Source organism: Sciurus vulgaris (assembly GCF_902686455.1).
Source record: "Sciurus vulgaris genome assembly, chromosome: 8".
Taxonomy (NCBI): Eukaryota; Metazoa; Chordata; class Mammalia; order Rodentia; family Sciuridae; genus Sciurus; species Sciurus vulgaris.
Window position 1 is genome coordinate 88,014,991 of NC_136468.1, and position 22,106 is coordinate 88,037,096.

The 22,106-nt window shown below is 33.1% G+C and overlaps 1 protein-coding gene across 4 annotated transcripts in view; it reads right to left on the reverse strand.

Annotated features, from left to right (window-relative positions):
• The window catches only part of SKAP2 (src kinase associated phosphoprotein 2), a 172,103-nt gene that overhangs the window by 71,945 nt on the left and 78,052 nt on the right, over positions 1–22,106 (reverse strand). For all 4 annotated transcript variants that reach the window (XM_079150585.1, XM_079150582.1, XM_079150583.1 and 1 more), the window contains 2 exons: positions 1,501–1,578; positions 336–419 (listed from right to left, as the gene is read on the reverse strand). In XM_079150585.1, coding sequence (XP_079006711.1) covers positions 336–419; positions 1,501–1,578 — 162 coding nt within the window. The remainder of the gene's footprint in view (positions 1–335; positions 420–1,500; positions 1,579–22,106) is intronic.

Genomic DNA, 22,106 nt, shown 5'->3' on the forward strand with positions numbered 1-22,106 from the left:
TGCCCAGCATGTGTGAGGCCCTGGGTTCGATTCTCAGTAGTGCATATAAATGAATAGAAATAATGGTCCATCGACAATTTTAAAAAATATTTTTAAAAAAGAAACACAATTGAGTTAACTTTTAGGGCAATGCGGAATTCAGAACATTCATCAAATAACGAAATAGAGAAACAGAATTATAAATTACTCTTAAACTCTGATTGCTAAAAATTCTCAGTTGCTTTTTCTCCATTTATTTTCAGTTTACCCTGTTCCCAAAAATTAAGGGAAGGGGGCAGTAAAATGGCCCCTAAGTCCTCAAGCAATAGAAGTTCTATAACTGAACAACAACCTACCTTTATCACTTCCATAATAATAGAACACTGTTTTGCTGAGAGCACACCACCGTTTCTGCCATTCAAATCCCAAAAAGCTGTGATCTGCAATAAAAGGGGAGAAAGAACAGTTTAGATAATACACATGTCATACAAATGTTAAGGCCATGTCCTTCCAGTAAAAGAAAAGATTAGTTAATATAACTTCTACAGTTCCTTTTCGCTCTAACATTCTATGACTACTTAATATGTATCTTCTATTCCTAGAGACCAAAAAAAAGAACAAACAAACAACAACAAAAATCCCAATAAAACTAAAAGGAATAAAGTGAAGCAGAGATGGTGCTGCTACTTTTTTGTGACCAACTGCCTGGCAATCAAACTTCCCTGACAGAGACAGTTTCAGAAAGGTGTCTGATGCACAGCCTTGAGATAATTGATTCATCTGGGTTTTGGTTTCTCATCTGTTATAAAAAGGATGGTAGGGGGAGCTGACCTAGATTATTTCTATTAAATCTTTCAGCTTTAAAATTCAGCTAAGAAAGCTCAGAAAAGCAAATGGAATATAAACAGAAGGGTCCAAAGGGACTACCCGAGAGATAAGCAGAACAGTAATGAAGAAACTTTCTGCCCTTCATTTCCCATATCATAACACCACCTCCATATTTCATTTCCATTAAACTTTGGTGTTGAAAGAATGAGACCATCTGGTCAACTCCCAATTATCACGGCCAATGGAGAGGAACACTGAAACGAATAAAAACAGTGGCAGACAAGATGCCAGGCTTGATCTGAACCAGTCTGGGTGTGTGCTGGGTCGGGTGCAGGATAGCCTGCCGCTCGGCAGGGTGGGGTAACAGTGAGAAATCCCATCCTTGAGATCAGTCATGGCCCACAGCTTTCCTAGAAGACGTGGGAAACAGCTCCTGAATAATTCATAAACAGTCCAGGCTGACAACTAAAACCTGACCTAATGTTTTGTTATTTAAAATTATTTAAAGCTGAAAGTTATATTATTTTATGGTTTGAATAATGTCATCCAGATTTTCTTACAGTCCTAAACTCTTCTACCTAAAGAGCACACTGACTACACATGTATAGTGCATGTATACTGTAGTATGCTCTCTTTATATTTTATCTAAGGAGGAAATCATTTTTAGATTTTAATTAGAATCTTACAACTTACCTTTTCTGCGTTTTTCAAGGTAGCCAGCCTTCAGGACGAAAGGAAGGTCCTGTGCTGCAATTGGAGGAAACTGGTTTCCTGTGGGAAGCGGAGTGGGAAATAAATGAGGTGGATAATCCATTTTAGAAAAACCAAGTGCCAGATCTCATTAGATTCAGTGTACTTTTAATTACTGAAATTGTTTAAACCCACATTAGTCTTGTTTCAGGTCCATTCCCTAGACTAGCCCCTCTTTTTCTATAAATCTCAAGAGCAAAAAAAAGAAGAAAAAAGGTTCTTCCCTCCTACATCTTAATATATTATGGTCCCAAAATACATAAATGTTCTGCAACTGAATTATCTTGAAAATGTGATCCTTTAGGGTAGGACTTAGAAACTATTGATGAATAAATGCAATAAATCCCTGAAAGAAAGGTCAGAAATTTTTTAAAATCATATAGTTCTTTACATTTCTATTGGATTAACTCTTCAAGAATTTCAATGCATTTTGACTGTTACTCATATATGCTTATTCCTACAAAGTAAAATATAAGATTATTTTTTCCCAAAATCAAATGCTAAACTTTATTTCTCTGAGTCCATGTCAAATATTCTTTCTCCCTGATTGTATTTGCAGAGAAATCTTACAGACATTTAAGTGAGTATGCTTTGGACTTTTTTAGGGAGTCTAAAAACTAGATTGATTTGATATAACTATCAAAAACAAATATGGGATCCTACAAAAAAATTAAAGATTAAACTAATGTTAAGTCAAATTAGAAATTTGTATATTTTTGGTGATGGGTGATAGGTAACTCAATAATTTCACAAGGGTTCACCATTTTTATAAACTTCATTAGAAATACATTAGTTATCCCCAGAATTTTACTAGAACTCTAACAAGTGAAAACAGTGAACTTAATTAAAGCTTCTATGGAACATTCAATGGAACTAGTTTTAATATAGCTTATGATAGAAATATGTTTGGTAGAAAGTTTATTATATACAAATTCAACACAGAATTTAATCAGTTTTTAAAAAATATCCTGGGGATTAAGGTACCTTGGTATAAAATTATAGACACATTTTCTGAAGAAATAAACCTTAAAGTTAAAGCACTAATTTTAGTTCCCTGGTGGATTAATTTCACTCAGTAAGCATAAAACAGTATAGTGATAATGGTGATAGTGGTCTGATTTAGTTCACTGAGAAGTAAACTTCCAATAAATTCCAATATTCAGAATTTACTTAATAACTATGTGAACTTTTAAAAAAGTACATCAGTAGTAATCCCCTTAAATACTTTATATATTTAAGTCCTCGGAAGAACCATGTGATCTGTATAGCACCATAAACATACAAATACTTACTACTTTCTGATGGCTATAATATATTGAAAATTTGCTATAAGATTTTTAAAAATGAATTCTCACATCATTTAGACTCATCCCACTATACCTACAATGAAAAACAGTATTTTACCATCTAAGAATACTCAGATTGATCTAAATTAAAATTCTACAAATATCCATGAATAATGATACATCATGAAAAGGAAGTTAAGGCTAGTACAAATCTATCTAGCAAACAACATGAGGAACTGCCCAACATTTGTTGTGCACAATTATATTAGCTCACTATGAGAAACTGAAAACACACCTAATTATACAACATGCCGATGAATTCACAATTACACTATCAGATCTGTTACACTATCAAAATTCCTACCCCTGTCCTAAAAATAAGTTTTGAACCAGGCCATAGTCCTTTAGCATACTGTAGACATTCAACACATGTAAGATTTTATTCATTATTATAATTAACAACCATGCTATTAGTATACTGTAACTATCAGCTGGATGCTAATGTAAATGTGAGACTATGCTGTCTAGAGAATGTTCATCAGAAAGACAATAAAAAGCATGATTTAGGAACTATTCAAGTTAAGCACTGCAGTTATTTTCAAAGCAATTAAAAGATTTCCTTTGGTAAGGTAAAAGTGATTAATGAATACATTATATTCTAAGGGAGAAAAAATTAACCCAAACTCTAGACCAATTTATTTATATTACAGAAAATTGCTACATGAGCTTGGTTAAGGGGCCAAAAGTTTTCAGTATCTTGAGAAAATGAGGAAAGGTCAGTTTTCTTTTTATAAAAGGAACTTGCATTTCTTATATGACAGTTCTACTTTTCAAGAGCAGCTTGAAAAAAATCAGACAGAACTAACATCCATGCTTAGTTGTTTGGGCAACTGAGTAAGAAAAGAGTCTCCTTCCAACCTGCAACTTTTATAAGCCATGAAACCTAAGAGGATGAGATAGCTGTGGCAAAACTAAAGGGCACATCAGAAGCATTCAAACAGAAGGCCCAATCTACACTCCTTGAAACTAGTTCTGGTGGGATATGGAACTTTAAAACTTCAAATCCAGTGTGTACTTGACAATGAGAGAGTTGGAACAGATATGCTGGAGGAGATCACTGATTTTGAGGACTATGTGTCCATGGATGTGGCTACTTTGGACAAAATCTAAACTCCATCCTGTATCACTGCAATTATAAAAAAAAAACAAAAAAAAAGTTTGAAAGATGATAAAGGAATCTGTAGAAATTTTAAATACTTACATCTTGAATTAACTTTTTATACGGTTTCCTTTCTACCTGCTTGGTTCTTTATGTGGGACTGAACAGGTGTGTTTCAAAAGAGATGTGATTCGGAAACATTTTCAAAACATACATCTATTTTTCATTATTCTTCGTAATTTCAATTTTTGATAAGCAACTTTGATGACCATAATATCTAAACCCCTATTTTTACTATTTTATCATTAATAAATTACGATATTACAGGCTTCATTGAAATAATATGTTCACATTTTTATGGTTGTTCAATCTAGACTTTGTATAAAATTTCTGCTAGGTTTCTGAGCCTCATCTTTTCTCCTTATTATTGGCATTTATATAGTCTTCAACATGAACCCTAAAGCTTTCAAGCAGTATAATTTTTCTACCACTTTTATGCAACTAAAAATTCATTTTATTTTATATTGAAAAAGAAGGAAGAGATATAACAAGGATTGATTTCTGTTCATGAGACTTCTCACTCTAAGTCAGGATCTTCTTGGTCTATTCAGTCAAATATTTTAAGTTCCAACATGATGTGACTATTTTTCTTCAATTACAAAAAGTTAAGGATAAGTTCCTCAGTAATATCCTTTCTCTCTTGCTGTAATTCACATGAACAAAATATCCATATGTTTATGTAAATTTTTTTAATTCTTCATTTTCACCTTACACTTGGGATATGGGTCCCTAAACTGACCACCCTCTGGGGGGAGACATAGTGCTTCCTTTCCTCTCTTTGAAACTCGTGTAATAAACTTCAAAAAATCCCTGGTCAGGCAATATTCCCTGAATTTGGTAAATAGACTCATTTTTCAAAATGTATCTATCCACTTAATGATTGTTTTATTTAAATAGCATCATATTAGGCTTTAATTTTCCTAGAACACAATCTCATTGAAAGCTAGAATATTCTCTCCTACCCCTCCTGGAATAACCTCTCCTGGTTGTTTTATTGGATAGTTTTTCTTAAAAAGTGATCATCACCCCAGCACCACAAAAGAATTTATTTTAATTAAAAAAAAAAAAGAATTGGCCATCAAAATTGAAGTACATTTTCAGGTGCCATTTCATAATGCCAATATAGTCCCAATACATCATAATTTTGTAGAAGGTAATAAAAATGTTTTGTTCCCAGTGTCCTTCCAGATGATGTCAGTATCTTTATGACATTTTGGTTGAAGGGTATATTGGGTACTGAGCTTTAGGAAAGCAGTCTATAAGTGTGCCTCAGTCCCCAGAGCTATATAACTGGCTCAGAACTTATCATTCGTTCACTATTTCACAACTGCACACATAAGCTCAGGTGTCATTTCCCTGATTCTAGAGAACAGGCAGAAAACACAAAGATGTAAAGTTGCTGACCCTCTTTTCTTATTATTCCAAAAAGATTTTAAGTAAAAATAATTCATTATCATATCTGTAAAACAAGAAAAAACAAGACAACATAAGACTATGCACCAACAAGGGAAAGAAATCTAAACTTAACTTGAATATAAATATTTTTTAAAAACAGTTTAGTGACAGAGCAGATATTCAGAAGTTTAGTTTTACATTGATACTGACTTCAAAATCCATGGTGTAGGTTAAAGATGTCTGTATTCAAATCCTAGTTCTGTAAATCTATGACCTTAAATGAATCACTTGACCTATTGAGGATTCCATTTCCTCATCTAAAACATGAAAAACATGGTTAGTTTCTTTCGAAGGCTCTCTCAATTCTAGGACTCCATAAACTGTTTGCATACTAATGCTTTTCTTGTGCTTTAACAAATGGCCAAGATCCAAAATTGATCTAACTTTCAAAGATATAAACTGTGGAAATTGCTCACATTTTTTTTAGAGCAACTGGTCACCATTTTCTTTAGATCTAGCATAGAAAAATTTCATATCATTTCAAAAGTTTTATTTCTAGCTAGAATGTTAGCCTATTAATGTCTGTCAAAGAAAATAAATACATAAATTAAATATTTTTCATATTCTAATAATTATTTTTTCCACATGGGAAACTGGAATTTCAAATCCTTTTATCAGTTTTAGTGGCAAAAAAAAATTATTATATATTATATACTAATAGACATTATATATTCAATAGACATAGCAAACAGTAACTTTTAAGAAAATAATAACTCTGAAAGATGACTAATTTTGTTACTTAAGCATAGCCTTTTCACAGAACTTGTTTTCTCATCACTATTTCTTCAGAAGGGATTAACCAAGTAAGACTAATTCTGGTGACTCCAAGGTCATCATGATATTTTTTTAAAAAACAAAGAAAAGGCTCACACCATGCTAGACACAAAGATGGTCAACTTCCAATTAGCAGAACCATAGAATTCTCAGGAGGGCTAAGCTGTAGGGACAAGGCCTTAAAGACTGATAAAACAGTCTACTTAATGACACAGGGCTGAAGTAGAGGTTGCAATCACAGGTTTACCATCTGTTAGTCTCCTCCCTTTTCTGTAAAGTGGCAAGCCACTTTGAAAGCGACCAAGCAAAAACTGAAAAACCATTAGGGTAATTCAACTTTGCCTTTATTCACACTACTTCATGAAATGGAAATTCCAATAGCCTCATGAGAATTCCAATATGTCCTCAGTGAGTATTTCTGGAACCAAAGAAGACAACAATAGCTATCAATATTATCATCTATATGCATGGAGGAAGTGCTCATGAATATAATACAAAGATTAAGTGTTTGTTCAGAATTCAATCAAAAGCTTCTATTTTCTATCAGATATTTATTGATTTACTTACTTATTTGTGGCTGTACTAGCTTTCATGAAAATCTGCCAAAAAACATAAAATTCAAATGGCAAGATTCCAGAAAAATTTGGAGAAATTTGAAATAAAGTATGCTCACCAATGCCCACTAAAATAGTAGTCAAAAAATCACAGGTCAAAAGTACGTGTGAATTATATTATCCATGGGGTTCAATTATCTTTCCCCATCACTTAAAACTGCTCCTTTAGAGTATGTGTAAGTAGATAACCAGAATCTAAACTATCTTCTTATTATCTGAAGATAGTTTTTTTTAGACAAGTCTTTAGTATAGGATTGCTGCCCCTTTCTCATTAACTAAGAAGAGAAAAACAAATCTCTCTATGATTTCTGGTTCTTTGATCTAATGATAGAACATTAGGTATCACATTTTTGTAACATATTGTTTGTTCCTTATAGAATTAAAAATATATTTTTTAATTTTAAAATGCAAAATTTACTGATTTGTGGAAAACTCTAAGAATCTCTTAATTATTTCCAGGGGTGACAGTATCTAAATATACTGAATCAATCATTCCAAAATGAGATAAGTAAGAGAAATTTCACATTGAAGTCAAGATTATAATCATATATTTATTATGACAGTCACCCTCTTTTTAATATTGATAAAAACTTCTTTTTAATAATAGATCTGTAAATTTCACAGAAAGAATAAAAACCAAATTGTATCTTCTACATAGAGAAATTTCTCAGCTACTTTGCATTTGTCTATATTTTAATCATCTGCTCTACCCAAAAAACTAACTGAATTCAAAAAACAATAGCCTCTAAGAAACACTTTGAAAAAATGAAACACAATCTTAAAATGGAATGCACATTTCTCCTTCAATTATAAACATAATCCTAAATATATCAAAATTTTCAGAGGAACTCTACTTAAACACTCAATATACACAATTATGAATTGGGTTTTAAAGTTTTTCTTCACCACAATGAAGACGTCCCAAATCTGAGATTATATCTTTGAACTGTGGTTAAAACCCTGGGTTTTCTATTCAAATGGTATCTTAACCACTAGTTCTGTGACTTAGCAAGTTATGTCAATGCAGTCAACTTTATTTTTGAACATAGGTAATAAGAGAGAATCTCTGGAAAAATACTGTGGGAATTTAGAAGGGCAGCACTTTAAGAAATGTTAGTTCTTGTAAGTACTATTATTTTCAAATGACAGATTTGCTACAAATTCCTTGTTCTACACATAAGAAAACCATCAGATGAAAAGATAAACCACTTGAATAAAAATATGAAAGTTAAACACCATTTAGCAATACAAATTTCTTTCCATTTATAGATGTTTGGCCAAAAAAAAAATCTGATCCATGAAAAAATGCATGATGGCATTACATGTATGATTAGTATAAAAGAAAAGCAACACTCTATTCACTTAGAAAACAAATATGCAAACTAGTGTGCATATGAAAAACTAGTGCGCATTATTTGCTTGGTCCTTCACTAAATATCACCTAACGTAGGCAACCTCAATATTGAAATAAAACTCAATATTGAAAATTTGTTGAAGGTATTTCAGAGAAAAGTCAAATAATTTATGTATAAAATTCAAAGAATAGCAGTTAATAATTGTTCTACTCCTTTCTTCCTTACCTGTTATCTCTGTATCAATCACAACCTTTTCCACATCTCTATACTATAATCTTAAGAATCCTTTTTTAAAGAACTACCCATGGCATGACTGCAAACATCAGCATGGTTCAATGAGGTAGTAACTGCAACAGCTAACATTTATTGAGCTTTCACCACAAAATAAGCATGATACTATCATCAGCTCATTTCATTCTCACACAACCCCAAGAGGTAGGTATTATTATCTCTATGTTGCCAATGGGAAATCAAGGTCATGCTCAATAAGTGGAGCTAGTACCCCAAGTCTGCCTTCCTACAAAGTCTGCCTTCCTACAAAGTCCATTTTCTGAAATGCTGTTGATGGAATAAATAAATAAATGCCATCTATAGAAGCTATATAAGACAACACTATTGAATTATTCTTGTATGGCATTAATCACTATTATGTAAAATTAATGCCTTAACAGGAGAATGATATTTTAAAATATCATGCATTTAAAATTCTCGAGTATTTATTTCATCTTCTACAAGATTTGGGGTCAATTTTTCTTCCTAAGCATGTCTTTTAAAAAGACTTCGGTTTTGGTTTTAAAATGCATATATACAAACATGGAACAAATTAATGCTGGGAAACTGATATTTATGGATGGAAAAGAAAGCTCTTTTTATATGCAGATTCCGCTAGCAAATTGCTTAGAAATAAGAACTGACCATAATTTAGAATGAATTCTTTAGCTCCTTTCCGCTCCACTGTGTTATTTTCACACAGACCAGAGGACAATTAATTCATTCATTTATTTTTGCAAATGTTTTATGTTTGTTTTAAGCTATAAATTTTAAAAATTATTTTAAGAATATGAAAAGCATTTAAAATTTGTAAGATTCTTTAAATTCACTTTTATCCCATTTTTAAAATCTCTGACCCCAAATTTTTGAGTCATTGATAACAGAATTATATCTGAAGTATCTGAAATAGGAATATGCAGTTTTCGTGCCTTCTGTACTGTATGGTACAATAAAGCTTTCATTTTTGTTTTGCCTTGAAGAAAGAGAACAGGTGCACAAACAAATGTCATCCTATCCCCATCTCCCAAAAGAATCTTATATTTGAGGTGTGGTTACAATGAGTTTGTTTTGTTTTGTTTTGTTTTGTTTTGCTTTGTTGTGGTACTGAAGACTGAACCCAAAGGTACTTAGTCACATCCCCAGCCCTTTTTATATTTTATTTAGAGACAAGGTCTCACTAAGTTGCTTAAGGCCTTGCTAAGTTGCTGAGGCTGGTTTTGAACTTAAATCCTCCTGCTTCAGCCTCCTGAGTTGCTGGGATTATGGGTGTGCACCACCATCCCTGACATAAAGTAAGTTTTTTTTTTTTTTTAAAGAAAGTAAAAACAGTAGTTTGAAAGTGATCAAACCTGAAATTATTTTATAACAACTTAATAAAAGGAAACACAGTTGATTTAAAGGTTCTTAAATATTCATAGTCCCACTCTGAATACTTGATTATTAAACTGGGCTTCATTATTAAAGCAAATACATTCCCAATCATTTTCATGCTTTAGTATTCATTACCCGCTTTTATTTAAGAAGGTAACTCCTTGATTTCTATTTAAATAAAAAAATCATTGGCATTTTCCCTCATCTGCCATTTGAAGTAACTATCCTTTGAAGCATTCTAAGTACCTTCTCAAAAATCAGGCCTATGTGCTCTTTCTCCTTTTTCTCTCCCCCTTCCTCACCCCCGCCACCCCGCCACAATGTGTCTTCTCTCCACCTAGAAAAAGAGGCCTTTATATAATTCTCTTTGTTCAATATAGGTGTGAAATGTGCACAATCTCATCCACTAGTATCATTAATTCAGTAATACATTGCCTCATTCTCCCAAGAAAGTATTTTAAAGGTTCAGAAACATTTGGTGAAGCAACTATAAAACAAATAGGAGCTATCAGTGTGGACAGAGACACAGAAACAGAAAAGAATGATAAAGCAAATACCTACACAGAAAAGTGCTAATGTTAGGGCAATCTGGGTAAAGGGTATATGGGAATTATCTGAACTACTGTTGCAAACTTTCTGCAATTAAAATTATTTTAACTTTTTTTTTAATTAAGGCAAAACTAGGAGATGGGTGGGACATAAAACTAGCTGGAACTATAACGTCGCTTAAATTTGCTAGGAATAGGTCAAAAATTCAGTTATAAGCTTTATAACCCCAAACATGAATCAAGAAACTATATGTGCCATTGACCACAAGACAAATACAGATCACTGCTCAGGGAAGAACATGTAACTATTCCTGGTTCCTGGCACCAAAATGAGAAATAATTTTTCCCATGTGTTTTCAATGTCCTCAATAACATTTTTATAGTATACAAAACAAAAGTTTCATAGGACTGTTTTGAATAACATTATTCACACTGGGCCAACAGCCTAATGCCAAAGCAAAACTCAGTTAAAGCAATTCTACAGAGTATAAAACCAGGCATCCCAAGTACATAGCCCCTAAACAGCTATGTTAAAATCAAGGTTAAGGTTACAGAATACCTATAAAGAATAGATAGCATGTACATTTTTTCAGACAATGCTTCCAAAATACTGTTTGTCTCAATCAAACTTCTGGTAAATATTAAATCTCAAACAAAAGCTTATTCCCTGCAAGAAGCACACACAGCTTGTTTATGCTGCTGCTTAAGTCAAGAGACTTTTCCCTTAACAAGCAGCCAAGCCAGGGGTAAAGTTAACATGCTCTTACTTAAAATTTACAGTTAAATGTGTAAAGTTTAATAGCTTTGCAAGAACATATGCCAGGAAGAAGATCATCTTAGTACAAAAACAAATCAGCAATTACCCTACAAAAGTTTTCAGAGCCAGGACAATTTTAGTCTGTAAAAATTTGAAGCATGTGTCTGTCTACTTCAAATAAACAAATCCACAGAAGGACATGCTACTGAGAATGATAAAATGCCAAGTCTACTCTTCAGTACCACTGGGTAACTGAAAGGATTAGAAAGCACTTTATCTACATAACCGAGTGAATTACTAGACAATGCAACTAAAACATCAATATTAGAACAGTTAATGTGTAGCCTTTTTTTCCTGAAAATTTAAGCATACCACAAGCTTAATTCTCTTTCTGGTCCTGAGCTTCAGAGGGCAATAACTGTTAACAGCCACATGTGAAACTGGCTGGGAAGACAAACATAGACATTCACATAGCACCTACAATATCAGGCTAAAATGTGTGAACAAGTCTGTCTTTTCCACTACACCTGCAGCAGAAGGATCCAAAGGCAATGGTTCTGAAACCTGGGTGTGCATCAAAATCAACAGGAAATACTTTTTTAAAGTGTGAAGTACTGCTTTAAGGTAAATTACACTGCTTAGAACTGATTTATTTATTTACTTACTTAGTGCCAGGGATTGAACACAAGGACACCTCACCACTGAGTCACATCCCCAGCCCTCTGTATGTTTTCTTTTGAGACAGGGCCTTGCTAAATTGCTTCGGGCCTCACTAAATTGCTGAGACTGATTTTGAACTTGCAATTCTCCTGCCTCAGTCTCTCAAGTCACTGGGATTACAGGCATGTGCCACCACTCCAAGCTACTGCACAGAAGTTTTAAGAAACTAATTTAATACTTGTTTGTGGGACTTATAAAATATGCTCCAAGACAATGTTCAATACAAAACCAGAAGAACATTGGTAAGTACAGATTAGCAATCAGCACAATATTGAAAACAGAAGGGAAATGCCAGCCATAGAAACGATCAAGCAGATGATGATTTTTACTTATAGACCACCTAACTTTTGAGGTATTAAAATACTTTTGTAAACATTTCATAAATCTTGCACAGTAGCCTCAATAGACTGTCATAATAAAAAATAGTACTAAGCAACCAGTTGCACACATCCATTTGCTCATTATCTTTTATTGGGCACCCAGAATGTGCCAAGTACCATGAAGGGGCAAAAGGCACAGTTACAGCCCTTGCCCTTGAGAAGCTCCTGATTAGGGGCTGTTCTCCACTGAAAAGGATTCAAGGAACCAATGAGGAAAGAGAAGCAAGACAGTAAAGACTATGAGAACAAAAGAGTAGAGACATCATCTTCACATTTATTTCCCACCTTAATTTCTACTTTTACAGTTAATACACTACAATTTAAACTCTGCAACTGCCACAGCAAAGCAAGAAATACAATAAAAAGGAAAAAAGAGACTGAGACAGAATGTATAGTTATAAAAAGTGTCCATTTTTAGTCACGTGAGTTTAGCATATTTTTTTTAAAACTAAGTATCTCTGATGTGAAAAATCAACTGCCAAACATAGAAACTAATATTTGTTATGAGCCAGACATCCAAAGGTCGCCATGTGAACCATCTCATCCCAGGTTCTTGGAGCCTGACACAACCCAATTATCCAAGACCTCCTTTTCTCCACTTAAGAGTTGTCATTACCAGAACACTTTTACCACCAAAGTTCAACTTTTTGATTAAAATTAGAAATGTCTAGGTTAAATATTTTGAACAGAAGTTCATAGAATATTAAATGGAATAAAATGTTTGCTAATGACATGTAATGAATTATGGAACTTCATGTAAACAGTGCAATTCAGTTACACTTGAATCACACCAAAGGCAGTTCAGTGGGGTCTCTCATTTACACAGTAAATACCTGGCATTCACCTTGGAGGAGGCCAGAAAAACAAAATGACCTGGACTCTTAACCTATAGTTCACTCAATTCATGAGTGAGACATATGGTAACCTCTTACAAATGTGGAAAAGACTTAAAAGTACAAAGGGTATGCACTGCACTCAGATGCCATACAAATAAATTACATAACAATTTATTTCAGATCATTCAATGGTAAGATCTTATAAGATATTCCATTATGTGGTTTTCAAAGAACTAGGGAGTAAAAATCATGTCTGAATAGACCAAGATGTACATTCTCACTGAAAAACAAAAGTTATATAAATTATGTTTTACCTATCTTCCTAATATTAAGATAATAGCAGTTATTTCTTAAACCAATTAAGTCTTCTTCATCTGGATAGCCTTAAGCCTCATGCAATACTCATAGTTCTAATGTACTTTTGAAAATATAAAAACACATCATGTTAGAAATAAGAAATACCTCTGACAAATTCCTCAGAGGATGCTGAATTAGGGAAATTTAATACTTGGTCCAATTATCTCTTACTAACCAAGGAAATGAGGTATGATAATTCTCTACATGGTTAAGAACTGGTAAAATCATTAACTTGTCAAGTGATGACTTTTTCAGGGGGTGTTTACAGGAGAAATATTTGCCTGGATGTCACACTAGATAATGAACTCTTGGCAAATCAGTAAGAAAAAGATAAATAGTTCAAAAGAAAAAGAGGTGATGAATATGAACCAAGCAACTCACAGGATATATAAAGGCCAACATGAAGAAAAAAATGAACATTTCCTGATTTGTTGTCTGCTGCCCAGGTCCCCCTACCTTCATTAGCTCATTCATTCTACGAGTTCAGAGACACAACAGCCTTGTCCACAGCTGTATCCCTGGTGCCTAGATTAGCACCTGGGACACAGTATGGGCTCTCAAAAATTTTGCTGAAGGAACAAAATGACTGAACAAATAAGCCTCACTAAAAACTAAAGAAAACAGGATTCTACTTTTTAACCTATAAGGCTGGCAAACACCAAGAAGACGAATAACATCAAACAATGAGAGGGTGTGAAGAGATGGTACTTGAACTACTTTGGGGTGTGTAACTTCATACAGCTTGTTGATAAGAATTTGACAACATCCTAAGAATTCAACTACAAATTAAAGCACAGCTACATAAGGCTGTGTGTACTACAATATTCACCAAAACACTACTTGTGACAGCAAAAAAAAAAAAAAAAAGAAAGAAAGAAAGAAAAAGAAAGACTGTCCAGCAAGAGAAACATTATAAAACCATTTACTCAATAAAACTAGAGAAATATAATGTGGGAATATATATCCTAAAATGTAGAAAGATGGCTACAATACTTGGGTGAAAATGCAAGCAGTGAAATATGTACAGTGATACACCACATTTTAAATTTAAAAAGTTTGAGTCCATATTTTTTTCTAGCATGTATGTATTCATACAACTCAAGAAAAAAGTTTAGAAGGACACACCTCAGATTTGTTAGTAATTCTCACTTCTAGGGAGTGTTTTTTGGGGGGAAGTGGAAGGGGTAGCAACTTTTCCTTTGTCCCAAGTATGTATTATATTTAAAATGTGATATAATACAACTTGAGTGAGTACTGGGGATTGAACCCAGGGCACTTTATCACTGAGTTACATCCTAACCCTTTTTATTTTTTATTTTGAGACAGGTCTTGCTAAGTTGATGAGGCTGGCCTCAAACTTTCAATCTGCCTGCCTCTGTCTCCTAGACACTGGGGTTATAAGCATGTGCCACTGTACCTGGTATATATGAGAAAACTTTTAAAATGAAAAATAAAAACAGACTTTTAAGTAATTTTAAATTAAATCAGTTTAGATTACTAAAATCATTAGCCAGAAAAAGCACACCCACAAAGGTAGAAGATTTAATTTAACAATACAATTGTAGTTTCATAATATAATAATAGAACTTAAAAACAATCTGCTCAGCTCATCTCCATTCTGAGAAAGTTCACATGCCTGACTCTTCTTCAACTTGGTCAAGTGTTGGTCAAGCAGATGTCACTCTGCCCAAAACATGCTACTTCTTTACTATTCTCCCCTCCACACCTCACCACCATAACTGCTAGAAAGCTCCCATTCACCCTTCAAGATAACAAGTCATGTCTCTGAAAAGCCTTCCTACTGTGATAATGAAAATATCTGTGGGAAAATTGATTTCTTAAAAATATTAAAGGGATATTTTTTTCTGATATAATTCCTTCCACTGATTTTCTCAGTGTTATTTAAATTTTTCCCAAAATGAAATGAATTTAAATTGTTTATTCTAGTTGAGCATCCTGAATCTGAAAATCTGAAATCCAAAGTGCTCCAAAATCTGAAACTTTATGAGCAGCTATGATAGCGCAAGAACAAAATTCCACACCTGACATCAAAGCATAGGTACAGTAAAAACATTACATAAAATTACCTTTGGGCTATGTGTATAAGGTTTATATGAAACATAAATGAATTTCACATTTAGAATTGGGTCCCAGCCCCAAGATAGCTCATTATATATATGCAAATATCCAAAATTTTAAAAAATCTCACATACAAAACACATTGGTCCCAAGCATTTTGGTAAGGGATATTCAACCTGTATTACATAAATAACAAAATAATGTATTTTCTTGTTCTATTTCAACTTAAATGCCTTCAAACTAATGTAAAAATATGCATTAAAAATTGTGCCAGGCTATAACTGGTATTCCAAATTCCTCTTGGGAAATGAATTTTATAGCTATGTCATAAACTTCTAAAATCCTGAAGTTTTAATAGATATGCTGACACAACCTTAACCATAACAGTTCTAGCAACTGCTACTATAATAAATCTGTCAGTTTCTATAATGCCTATGACAAATCCATTAATATGAATGATGTGCACTTCACAGAGCCCACTACACAGAAACTGCACAAGTTATGTCATCTCCATTCTGAGTAGCAAATCAGTAATCAATATTTGTAAAACAGCAGCTAATCCTTTGTAAAATCACTGGTTCTGTGATTGAAGAGTTTGCTCAATCCACACAGTTAATCCCTCTTCATCTGCTTGAGCCCTCTATTTATCCCAGCCTCTTACAGTGCTAGCTATGGCAGATTAATACATCTTCACATGCTAAACATGACCTGACAATTGACACAGGATATTGCTGACAGGATAAGCTCTACAAACATTGGCTTTTTAAAAAGCTAACTTAAAATTAACATTCAGAAACCCAAAGTTTACAAATAGGCTCACTATCATCCCTTCCCCAACTCCAGTCACCTGATTTATTGCAGTCATGCTCTTTGGGAAATATATCTCTGTTTTTGGTTTGAACGAGTCTGCTGGATGATTCTAAAATGTTTATTCCTAAGGCATGTACTACTACTAATCTTAAAATAAAGCTAAATTGAAGTTTGGTGGCCAAGAAAAGAGAAACATATGTATAGAAACCATCTGGAGAATTCTTAGGTATGAAGTAAAAGTGACTGATCTCAGCTACTTGAAAGTGCTACATGTCAAGAAAATCTCAAAAAAGCACCTTCATGCCTAAAACAAAACCATGAATAGAAAAAAGAAGCATTTTCACACTGGAAAGTAATGAAAAATATTATAAATACTCTGTGCTAATAGAAAGATATAAAATTATAAAATAAAAAAGTTTGCTTATCCCCAGCAATTAAATGAGATGACAGATTTTCTTGAGGGAAATATTAAATTTTACTTGAAGTCCCAACATAAATTTCCTTCAGAGTTATTTCAATTCAGATATTCTATGCATCAATTGAGACTACTTGAAGGACAAAAAAAAAAAAAAAAAAAAAAAAAAAGAAAAAACGAATTTGTGCCAAATTAGGGATAAAGAATAGGCTGAGTGAGAAGTGAGAAAATTTATTTCCTAACCTAAGATAGTGAATGCAACTCCTTTATATATACAACTTCTAGTTAGTCATGTCTAATTCAGTCTGAATACCAGCCAAGCTACTAAGTGTTCTATTTTTCACTTCTGTTAAGAGAAAATAGAGTCCAGAGGAAGACTTGAAAAGGGCCATATGAGAATATTAAGTGAGAACTGTGTGACCAGAAGCCAAAAGCATATAGAATTTTAGAAGTGAAACAAGTCATGGTTAGGAGTACCATTTACTTCAGAAAGGCCAAAAAAGAGAGGTACTAGAAATTGTTTGCTGAATATGGAAATCAGGAGGCCATAATATCTTGCTGAGATGTCAGGGACAAGGTAGCATTCAAAAGAAGCCAGCCTGCAGTAATTAGAGAATGAAATGGGAGAATGTGGAGCCCAGAAAAGAGAACTGGTCTTTGACAAAAAAAAAAAAAAAAAAAAAAAAATCACTAGTGACAGGGAGAAGAGAAGGAACAGCCAAGAAAAAGTATTTTCAGTTTCTTTCTAATCCAATATTTGTAGTAACACAAGTTTTCAAAACAGTTTAAAGACAACACAAGTTTTCAAAATAACTTAGTCAACTCTGCAATTTTAAACTGTGATATTTTAACCTTGTTTAGTAATAATAAATTCATATGTAAGGTTAAAAATTAATTACAACAGATTAAAATAACTTTTTTTGATATATTTTAAAATTTAGTGTATCTCCAATGTAATACAAAAGTTTTAAATGGCATGTTGCAATCTTAAGCAGTCTGTAAAAATAAAATTTTTAAAAAAGATTGCAATCTTTAAAAGTGCAATTCTTAAAATTGAATAGCTTTTTCAGATGTCAAGAAAAATAATTTGCTAGTCAGTTGAATTTGCTATAAAAAGAATTATACACATCACTGAATCCTACAGAACAACTGGCTCTAATTAGCCTCACTGAAGGAAGCTGGTGCAGGTAGTGAATAAAAAGACAGCAATAGTAGTCCAATATTACAGGTAATCTGTCCATGTCAACAACAGTAGAACATTAAATAAGTTGTGAACTTTGCCAGCAGCTAAGAAAAATAGGTGCCAAAAATCTTTTGAACCTTAAAAAAAAAAATCACTTAAGAGGCTGTAGTTACCAATGCTATTTCATACCATCCTGAAACAGTAATATTTTTCTAGTACAGCCAGGTGTGGTGGTGCACACCTGTAATCCCAGCTGCTTGGGAAGCTGAGGCTGAAGGATCACGAGTTCAAAGCCAGCCTCAGCAACTCAGCAAGGCCCTGAGCAACTTAGCGAGACCCTGTCTCTAAATAAAATATAAAAAGAGCTAGGGAATGTGGCTCAGAGGTTGAGTGCCACTGGGTTCAATTCCCAGTACCAAAGGGAAAAAAAATTTTTTTTTTGTTTTCTCTGGTACATTTAAATTATGATATTGCAAAGTTCATTTTATGCATAACATTTTAAAATACATCTATTGTACAAACTTTATTCTCATATTGAAATCTTTTAGGTCTACTGCTAGCTGTCCTTGAACCTCCTAGTGAAATTCCTTAAGACCCTACGCATGTGATTAAGGTTCTCTCCCACACATACATATATATATATATAGAAAATGTACACATGCATGTGGGTATAGCACACACACAAATACACACACAATGCTGCAAAATATATCCTTGAGAAACTAATGCTTGAGATATCTTTGAAGTAGCTTATGCTTTTAGATACAACTAAAATAATTTTCTAAGAAACAGGACTTTTTTTAAGGTGAAGGAAACTAAACATTTCAAAGCAATTTATAACTTCTTTTAAAAACCTTTCATTCTCTTATTTAGATACCCAAGAAACCAAAATCATAAAGTTGCAACCCAATTTGTCAATGTTAGATGCATAGCCAGAGAGCAATATAACACCTACAGAAGTTAGAAATAGGTAACACTGGCCTTATCGACAATATATTTTAATTAACTTGCTACTCGGGCATTAGTTTCTTCTTTAGAATCTAATGAAGAAACAGAGTTTCAATGACCAATTGAAGTTTTACATGTTCTGAAGGAAATATCATCTTTTAGTTCAGGTTTTTAAAAATATTTTTATTCATATTTTAGTAACACTAGTTACTTAATAGAATATTAATTAAAACTTCTTGTGTTTTAGTTACATTAATAAAAATCATAATGATCAAGATACATAAGAAAATCTCAAATAAAAAGGAAATAACTGATCATGTTGGAAGTGGCCTAGTAACATAAATTTCTTTGAGGCTGACATAAAACACATAAAGTCTGAATTTTTTATTCTAAAGAATTTCAAGACCACTAAGGTAAAAAACATTTGTACAAAACTCATCCCATTATTAGGGCTCAGGGCACCATATCAGGAGAAACATGATGTCAATTTATCCCATCATTGATGATGCTTATCTTATGACCCATTTAAAGCAACATGTGCCACATTTCTCCACTGTCACCTTACTATTTTTCACTGTGTAGATAATCAGCATCTTGTGGGGAAAGCCTTTGAAATGATGTAAATATCCCATTCTCCTTCAAACTTTCACCCACGAGTTGTAGCATTCACTAGACTTAGAATTCCCAGATTCTTTCCTGAATTATTTTCATCATGATTGTGAAGGTTGACATTCCCAGCTATGTTGTCGTTGTTCTGGAACTGAATCCACTGTCTCACACATGTAATAAGCACATGCTCTACCACTGAGCTATACCACCAGTCTTTGTTTTTTAACAAATTAAAATAATACTCTACATTTGTCTAGCTGAAGTCTAGACAAAAAAACAACAACTTGGAAATTAAATAATTCAGAAAGAGAAACAGCTGATCCTTGCCTTGGTATATACTCTTCAAACATGAAAAGGGCATGAAGAGTGCATGTGTGTGTGTGTGTGTGTGTGTGTGTGTGTGTTTAAAGTTTTAACCACCTAGCAACCAGGTACAGTATCTTATAATGTATGTTGAGAACAATTGTGCAATAAAAAATAACAACAGCATGGTCATCCTTAATAGAAGTAGAAGAAACGGACCAGGAATCAGGTTACTCTTATTGGCTCCTAAATGTCATTGTAGGCTCCTAAATAATTCACTATTTCTAGACTTCACTTATAAAATGAGAGGCATAGATTATACATTTTGTAAGTTTCTTTCTAACCTTAGTATTTCACTATTTAAAAATAGTAAACATTTTTAGTATCTAAAAATACTAAAATGCATCAATGTATGCAAAGATGGCTTTAAAAATCTTTATCAGGTATGTTTTATACATGTTTGAGGAAATAAAACACTAAAATTAGGGTCAAGTATAATAACTGTTTAGGTAAAGCTTACTAACAATATTTAAAAGGAGATAAAATTATAAATCCTCCCAGAAACCTTCTGGTTGTGATTTATAACACAGCAATCATTTTATTCTGTTGTTTATAGATGGCATAAATTTCATTCAACAGAAGCAAAAAAAAAGTGTTATTTCTGTAAGTTAAGTCGTTATAACTTGTTATTATGCCCACTTATCCCTAGGTATAGCTAGTGAAAATAGAGTTTTTAGATGATGATCAGTTTGGGACCCGAGGACTTAAACCAAATGATTCACCAGCTTACTCTAATCAAAGAACCTAGTTATTAACCCCTTTTCTGGAACAGGAAAGAGAACACAAATCTGAACTCTTGACCAAGTTTAATGGAAGAGAATGGAAGTTAACAAGCAGAATTCAAGAATGAAAAACACCTACAGACATCTAATGATAAGTAGGTTATGTAAATGATATTCACAAAGTTATAATGAACTTGTAATACATGCAATAGGCAGAAAACCTAAGCTGGAGTCAGTTGTGCATATGTCCATCTTATATAGAATGTAGAGAAATATGTTTGCTACTTAACATTTACTTTCTTCACCAATAAAATGGGAATTTACAAGCTGTTTATCAATAAATATACAGACAAAAGTACCACAGAAAACAATGATAAGAACTGTATGTAAAGCAAAAAAATCAAATATTTTATAGAAAATAAATAAAATTATCAAAGAAAAAGCTGAAGCATTTTAATGTAGGTCATTCTTTCAATGTGACTAAAAAGATGACCCAGAAAACCTACAGAGAAAAAGTCATATTGGGTCTGGAGAGTTGCAGATTTGGGCATAAGTTACTTGAGGGCAAAAACACTTTAATTTTATTCATCTTCCCATTCCCTGGGGCATAATTATTCAAAAAATGCATGCTGAATAAATAAAGGTTATTAGATTAAAATGCATGTTATAGGGATCATCCTTTATACCAAAAGCTTCATTTTACTTTTTATGTTAAATTATAATAACCATGGTGGGCCCTAAAGTCAACTTACACCGTCAGAAGGAAATAAAACTCTCACTTAAGTCAATAAGCACTAGTTAAATATCAGAAAAACCAAAGCCTATTGAATTTTTTGTATGTAGCACTTTACAAAGCACTTGGCAAACATTCAAACAGCCAGCCAGAGGAAATTCCAAGTGAAACTCAATCCATGTGTGTGTTTGTTTTGTGGGAGCCAGAGTATTTTTATGGCATGTAACTTTAATTGGTGGCAGATATAAAATATCACTTTATAGTTATGTTACATGTTTATTCAGTAGTGAATAGAATCCAGAATATTTAATTAATAAACTCCTAACACTACTGGAAAATTTTACATTATGATTATACGGGGTCCAGTGAAATTGCTTTGCCTGTCTCCCCACCCTTACACAGTTGTACTAGATAAATCCACTGATGATCTTGATAATTCACCCTGTCATCTATTAAACACATCCCATGTGGGATGAAGATGACATTCTCCAGAAAAACATTCTGCATGGGTTGGAGCTTAGATACACTTTAAATTCTTCCAAAAAAAGGGCCAACTCCGGTATACAATTCTGTAGGTCCACACTAACAGTCACAAACATCACCTCGGGCACATTTCTGTGGCTGTTACTTACAGACTGACTGAAGACACCAGGAGAATGGAATGAGATGCCATTTTACATTTCTCCCTTTCTGTATCCCCACTGAGGGTGAAAACCCTTCTTTCTCTACTTTGGGTTACCAAAAT